Source organism: Zea mays, chromosome 5 (assembly GCF_902167145.1).
Source record: "Zea mays cultivar B73 chromosome 5, Zm-B73-REFERENCE-NAM-5.0, whole genome shotgun sequence".
In the NCBI taxonomy this organism is placed as follows: domain Eukaryota; kingdom Viridiplantae; phylum Streptophyta; class Magnoliopsida; order Poales; family Poaceae; genus Zea; species Zea mays.
Genome location: NC_050100.1, coordinates 69,008,859 through 69,016,284, shown reverse-complemented (window position 1 = coordinate 69,016,284; position 7,426 = coordinate 69,008,859). Strand labels below are relative to the sequence as shown.

Sequence of the window (7,426 nt, the reverse complement as noted above, 5' to 3'; positions counted from 1 at the left end):
AGCATCAAAGCACAAAGTGACATGAAGACTAGTCAAGGGCCATCTATCGAACGTCCAATCAGTCGCAGATCAAATAAATTGCCAGACCTAGCAAGATATGGGCAGATCGGGTACTCAATTTCAGAGACAAAAATACATGCTGACCTCTGAAGCATAACGTTGGTGACATAATGCTGACCTCTAAGGCATTCGACAAAAGAAAAGGATGATTCCCAAAGAAAAAAAGAGACACCATGAGATGAAGACCTTCGAGCGGATTATTTTCAAAAATCCATTCGAAGCTCGGGGGCTACACCTTCGGTGCACCCAATGAATAATCATCCCCTAAAGATAAAATGCTGACCTCTAAAGCATACGACAAAATTAAGGCAAGGCTGACCTCTGAAAAAGCACAGGTGGAAGATAAAAATAATCTCTGAAAAGACTTGAATGAAGACCTTCGAGTGGATTATCTGCCAAAATCCACTCAAAGCTCGGGGGCTACACCCAGTGCACCCAATGGACTTCACAGTTCAACAGTGAAAAATGCTGACCTCCGAAGCATGAACCTGAGATAGAACACCAAATTTCGAGGAATAATAGCAGAAGAAGACAGTAAAAAGAAAACGTGTTAACCGGATCACTCAGAATTCTGGAGCAGTGGCCCGACAGACTTATTTCCAAAGCATTCCCTGTTAAAATCAAATACTGCAAGCTGGACGTAGGATCTTTGGGCCGTTTATTTCAAAAATCAGCCCAAAGATCGGGGGCTTGTGGGGGACAGATATCCCCCGGGTCCACTAGAAGGATAAAAGACCTCACGAAAGGCCCAAAGGCCCCATAATTCGTAAGGTCATCCCCTTGTGGGCCTGGGAGGAACGACCAGTGGGACGGATCAACACAAGGCCGGGTCGGTGCAAGCCCAGACGGCCCAACAAAATTCGAGCAGTAATCATAGCAGTGACCCGACCTTCCCGCGCAAGGGCCCCGTAAATCGGAACTGAGCGAGGATAAGTCGGCTGAACTATAGGAAGATAGACTCAGTTAGTTCACTATTATTTTGGCACACGTTGTTATCGTATCCACATGTAATGCCCCACGGTCAAGTATATAAGGCCTAGGGGGCACCCCTTCAAGACGATTGACATCATTCATTACTTAGCCATCCACCCCGCTCTCTACGTTTCCCAGCACTAGAGAACTCCCTTGTAACCCATCGCATAAAGCACTCCCGCCAGGACGTAGGGTGTTACGCATCTCAAAGCGGCCCGAACCTGTACATCATTGTCTACTATTTCTCGTGCGCCCAGCACGAACCATCAAGCTACAGTCGGTAACACCGTCCTACTCCTAAAAGCACCTTGAGGGGTAACCCTGGGTGCGCGGTCGGACCCGAAACACCGACAATGGCTATCTTTGGTCGCCCCCATCCAAGCTCGTGGACCAGGGCCTCGTTGGTGGTGCCGTAGGTGAAGGCACTCACCACATAAGCATCGCTGGTGTCCGAGAGTTCATTTCTTTTCTATGAGAATCTTCGAATGTAGTCTCTGAGGCTTTCTCTGCTCTTTTGTGCGCACCTCTTGAGGTCGCAAGAGCTTCTGGGGCGCTTGTAGGTGCCCTGGAAGTTCCTAACAAATGCTCTTAGGAGGTTGGGCCAATCATGTATGGTTTTGGTAGGCAGGTGCTCAAGCCAAGCCCTTGCCCCTACCACAAGATGGACAGGAAGGAATTAGATGACCAAGTGGTCGTCCTTGATTCCCACCATGTGGCACGCAAGCTGGTAGTCTTCCAGCCATACGCTGGGGTTCGTGGAGCCATCACACTTGGTGATGTTGGCCAGTGCGTGTACCTTTGGGGGAAAGTGTGCCTTTCAAAATAAATTTCACGCACGAAGGCGCGTGGGTCCTGCCTCAGGCGGGCTGGGGCTACGTGCACGTCTTCTTTTTGTGTGGTTGCTTGACCTCTTCTTGCTCTAGACACCTGTTGTTGAGGATGTGTTGGGCATCGTTGATGCCTCCGATGTGATGCTTTATGTGGACAAGCATCGGAGTAGACTGGGAGGCCTGCTTCAGGACAAGGCTGTGTGTGTGCCACGGCTCTCTGTGCTGCTACGCTGCCGTCGATCAACATTGGTTTGTTATACCGTGGCTCTCTCCACCAGGTTGTGGAGGTTGCGGTACATCGCCTTTGCCTCGAGCTCGTCTGGCTCGGGGATCGATTGGAGCGTCATGGCTGCCACAACCATGTTCTGCCCGGGGTTGAGGAAGTACTACGCACCATCATTGCACTATGTGATTTGGTTGCAGGTATTTCTTGCTTGGGACTGTTCAGCTTTGAGGCATCTTTGCTCAATGTTGACGTAAACTTGGTCGAGCCTCTCGATGAGCGCGTCGAGCACGTCGGGCTCCATCGAGGCACTGCTTGAACCATCCTCAAGAAGATCGAGGATGGATGCCGGCTCGCATCTGACAATGGCCACCATGGTTGATGGTGGGGCTACTCTCGCCCGCCATTTAACAGCGATGGCGGATGCATTGAGGCGCTGCTTTAGGGCAGCATCACATCTCTTGAGGCGTCGTTTCTCTGCCTTGGTCCGGGTGGAATGTCTGGGCCCTAGGCCTGCGACATTGGCCTCGTCGTGGCCGACGAGGCGGAGCTCACTGGTCTTCTGAGCGAGGAAGTTGAGGGAGCCAAAGGTGATATGACTCCAGAGAGTGAAGGTCTCACTCCCGGCGGAGGCTGGGAAGATGGCCATCGAAGTAAAAAAGTCGCTTTAGCACGCTTGCGGTCCCCTACCTGGCGCGCCAACTATCGTGGTTTCGGAAACCGGAGAAAATAGATTTGTGTTCGGTGGGGATGCAAGCGCGGACTTACTCCGAATAGTGAACCTCGGATATCCGAGCAAAGAACTGAGACACTGGGTTATATTGGTTTAGGCTTGCACCCTAGTCCATTATAGTGCTAATCGTAGTATTGCTTTGAGGCGTGTTACAACTGGTGTGCTTGTGTGTAAAATGAAAGTTGCCCAACCTCTTTTATAGCTTAAGGGTGGACTTTATAGTGGGGACTTGTATTGTAAGGGGGAGGTCGGCTTGTTGCCTCCGGATGGCGTAGTCTCCTGACGTCGTCCACAAGGTTGTGCGCTACCGTACCCTAGTATGACGTTCCATCTTGTCCATTCGGTATGCGAGTTCCTGTAGCTTGGTTGGTGCCAGTGCTATAATACCTGGCGGGTCTTAGTTACCTGTATGTAACAAAAAATATTTCTACTCGCCTCTAGCATTGAGGGTTCTAAAAAACACCTGTGCAAATAGGTTAAGAACCGCCGCTATAGAGCTTCTGTGTCCTAGTGTAATGAGAGAAAGAACCATACCCTAGGATATATATATATATATTGTTAGTGGATGTAGTTGTTCCACTTGATGCAGTACAGTTATGTAGCTATGACGATCAACGACGAAGCATCGAGTTGGCTTAGAGATGCTGTCGGAGTACAACAACGGGAAGAAGAGGAAAGCAAATGTGATTGTTGTCCTCACTTGAGCATGCGAACACTTGAACGACAGTCATTTTGAACACATGCTCTCTCAAAACTAGGGATGAAAACGGTCGGTAAACACTAAAACCATTACCGTTTTCATATTTTTTTTTATCGAAAACAAAATCGAAAACGGTAACTCCAGAAATGGAAACGGTATCGGTATTTCGGAAATATCGGAAACGAATGTTTGGTGCGGAAAATACACCAGTAACGGTCGGAATCTAAAATACAATCGGTAAATATATCAAACTTTATAATACAACAAAGTTGACAAAAGATCACAAAGACCACAAGTTCACAATTCATGATATAACAAGTTCATAATATAAAAAGTTCACAAGGATCACAAATTTATAATATAAAAAGTGTACAAAGATCACAAGTTCACAATATAACAAGTTCACAGTATAACAAGTTCATAAAGATCACAAGTTCATAGACTCAAAGTTCACAATTCACAATATCCACTCGATCTAGCTGACATGGCATGCTTACTTATGAAATATTTTTTCCTCACATAAAGAGTTTTTCACAACCTCACAGGAAAACCCTAAAACCAAGTGTGTGGAAAAGACCAAATCATTAATCTCAACTGCCTTTCAACACCATCTATCCAAAAAAATCTAAAGGTGTCCAAAAAATACAAAAATAAGTAATTCTTATCTAGAGACGTACAAGCGATGCGAAAAATCACATGCTGGAAAATTCCGAAAATTCCGAGACACAATTCCGAAAAATTCCGAGACACAATTCCGAAAAATTCGAGACACAAATCCGGTAATTTCCGACAAAAACCGGTAACCGAAGGAAACGGTCGGTAAAACACCACACCGATTCCGATAGAAAATTCCGAAAACCGATTCCGTTTTCGAAAAATACCGTTACCGATGAATTCGACCGAAAAATTTCAAAATCGGTTTCCGGAATACCGAAAAATTCCGAAACCGTTTTCATGCCTACTCAAAACTCATGCATGTGCGCAAGTACTAGAATGAAGCAAGTTTTTTTAGAATTATTAACTATTTTGGCCAAACGCGTAAAATACTAACAAGTACTAGTATACTACAAGTCTACAACACATGATATCTTAATACAATTCCCAACAAGAATACCTCTTTCTAGAAGACAATAAAGTAATTAATACAGTCTATGCTTGACCTATGAAACCTGATATGATAGGATAGGATAGGGGTGACTAGTGTTTCATTTTCTGGCTTACGAGATTGACATTTGCGTCTCTCTCTCCGATCCCTGTGTGTCTCTTAATTTGTGTGTGTCTGTCTACGTAGGAGTACATGCATGATGAGATCGGCCGATCGATCGATCGAATTTACTCCTTCGATCTAGCTAGTTCTAGCTAGCTGCTCAATTTGATTTATTTACCATGCATACTGCATGCATTTAGTTGCTAGACGTGGTCTTCGGCGGCGTTGGTCGTCGTGGTCGTCGTCCCGTTGGCGTTGGGCTGCTGCTGCTGCTGCTGTTTGAGGTGCCTCATCTCTGTGCTTTTGCCCCAGAGGAAGGCGTAGAGTCCGAGTACGATGAGCAGGGCGCCTAGCAGGCTGCCGACGGACACGTCGGTGCCGAGCAGCAGCGAGTCGAGCACGGTGGTGGCGACGAGCGAGAGGGAGTTGAACATGGAGGGGTAGATGGGCCCTCGCCTGGCGATGGCCCAGGAGATGAGGCAGAAGGTGGCGGCGGTGTTGAAGACCCCCGAGTAGACGACGGTGAGGAGGCGCAGGTCCCAGGAGAGGAGCCACGAGTCCCGGTCGCCCCCGCGGATGACGGCCGCGATGGCGAGCGCCTGGACGGTGCCGGAGACGCAGGCCAGCAGCGTGGACATGTACTTGCAGGGGAACTCCCTGCCGACGCGGGCCTGCACGATGAACCAGAGCGCGTAGGCCAGGCAGCTGGCGCACAGGAAGACGGTGCCGAGCGGCATGTTGCGGTGGTGGTGCGGGGCCGTGGCGGCGGCGTGGTGGAGCAGGTGCGTCGGCCACGGGTGCAGCAGCGGGCCCCTGTAGAGGCTGGCCACCATGGTGCCCCCCACGCACACGGCCGTGCCGGCCAGCTTGGCACGGCCCGCCCGCGTCCCCGCCGCCAGCTTCTCGACGCGGAGCAGCACGGCCATGAGGAAGGTGACGACGGGGATGAGGTTGAGGAAGTTGATGGAGATGGCGGCGTTGGTGGCGCGGAGGCCGTAGTAGTAGAGACCCATGGCGAGAACGATCCCGAGGAGCGCGCTGATGGACATCCACCCAAAGGCCTTGAGGGTCACCTTTCGCACCATCGCCCTGCACGTACGTGCATGTGCATGCGTGCATGCATTAATCCATTTGTTGTATATGTGAAATTAATTAACAGAGCCATATATTATATATATACCATGCAAATAAACAAGACACATGCATAGCTAGGGAGGAGTTTGGAAGCAAAAGCATGCATTGCAGGTGAAAGTGTTGGTGTCTGCATGTAACAGAACACGACACCTGAGATATAATAATGAGATATTAACAACATGCATTTATTTGGAGCAAAGAAGACATGTCCTCTCATGTCTGTCTAACACTTGTCGTGCTAATCCCAGCAAGGAACTACTAGCTGCCTAGCTAACTAACTGATCGATCGATGACGCTAGCTACACGGCACTCGCGAGCAGTCTCTAGCAAGCAAGCAAGCATAGATGTTGCATGCGTGTTCTTCTAAGCAAGCATTTCTTTTGCAATCTGCATGCTTGACTTGTCAAGACAAGGCAGGCAGGCAAAGGAAGGACGACAGCAGCAGCTGGAAAGCAAGCAAACACTACGTGACCCCTTGCTTTGCTTGTGTCGGTCGTCCACGATCCATCGACTTTCATCAGCATTTCATTCCTCATAAACTAAATATAACTAGTAATAATTTCATTTCACCAAATTTGTGGAATGGATTCGTGATTTTCCAAACCAATTAAACAATCCCCACGCACGGGTTGATCAGCGGAGGCATTATATATACCTGTCAAAGTAGAAGGCCAAGGGAGCGACGATGATGGCGCCGATGAGGTTGCGGTAGGCGAGGAGGACGAAGGGCTCCATCCCCACGTTCAGCGCCAGCTTGGAGAGGAGCACGGCGACCATGGTGAAGACCTGCACCAGCACCATGCTCGCCGGCAGCGTCACCGCCTCCATCGACCATGCGCCGCCTGTCGTCCTGCTTGCCATATATACTAGCTGAGCGACGATCGATGACGAGCTCCACGCCGGGGAGTCGGACGATCCTCACTGTTCCTGCTGATCTCATGTGTCAGCTCCCCCCTGCACTACTACACATGCATGGATGCAAATTCTCGATGCATGCATGCTTCAATAATGACAGCTATATAGCACCACTACTAGTGTACTTGCGTAAGCGCATGGCAATCTAGCTACTTATTAGCCCATGTGTACATACTATAGTAGTAAGACCGGTACTTGCAACGGACCACCGACCGCTCACGTGAGATACACGTCGATCGGTTCGTCGACGATCAGCCGGCTGATCGATCGATCCGGTTTGTATGAGCCGACACCGATCGATCAGGTCAGCATCGACCACGTGGTCGTATCGGATTGGTACGTCTGGTCGGCAGGGGCCGACTTTATTAGAAACGTGGTACGTTCACCATAAGTTAGTCGTTTAACTGTTTTAAGTCCAAAAAGTTCAAGTTTCCAAAAAGTTTTTAAAAATACTAGGTAAGCATTCACCCCTATTTCATACTTAGAGTCGATACGCTCAACCCGTAATAATTTCCGCACTCCACCAAAAATACATCACTGTCCTCCTCATGCTTGCCCACGATCGATAGCATTGCCGACTTCATTACTATATATATATATATATATATATATATATATATATATATATATATATATATATATATATATATAT

General features: G+C 48.5%; 1 protein-coding gene across 1 annotated transcript; it reads right to left on the bottom strand.

The window, feature by feature from the left end:
* Positions 1-4,512: 4,512 nt before the first annotated feature.
* Positions 4,513-7,078, bottom strand: LOC103626509 (WAT1-related protein At1g09380). The gene is made up of 2 exons (XM_008646921.3): positions 6,515-7,078; positions 4,513-5,814 (listed from the first exon to the last, which is right to left on the bottom strand). The coding sequence occupies exons 1-2, from the start codon at positions 6,718-6,720 to the stop codon at positions 4,929-4,931; spliced, it is 1,092 nt and encodes a 363-aa protein (XP_008645143.1). The 5' UTR covers positions 6,721-7,078; the 3' UTR covers positions 4,513-4,928.
* Between the last annotated feature and the right edge of the window lie 348 nt (positions 7,079-7,426).

Excerpts from the sequence above, each read along its gene's own strand:
- LOC103626509 (XM_008646921.3), bottom strand. The coding sequence starts at position 6,720 with ATGGCAAGCAGGACGACAGGCGGCGCATGGTCGATGGAGGCGGTGACG. Across the intron at positions 5,815-6,514 it reads TTGGCCTTCTACTTTGACAG|GGCGATGGTGCGAAAGGTGA; the intron begins GTATATATAATG and ends ACGTACGTGCAG.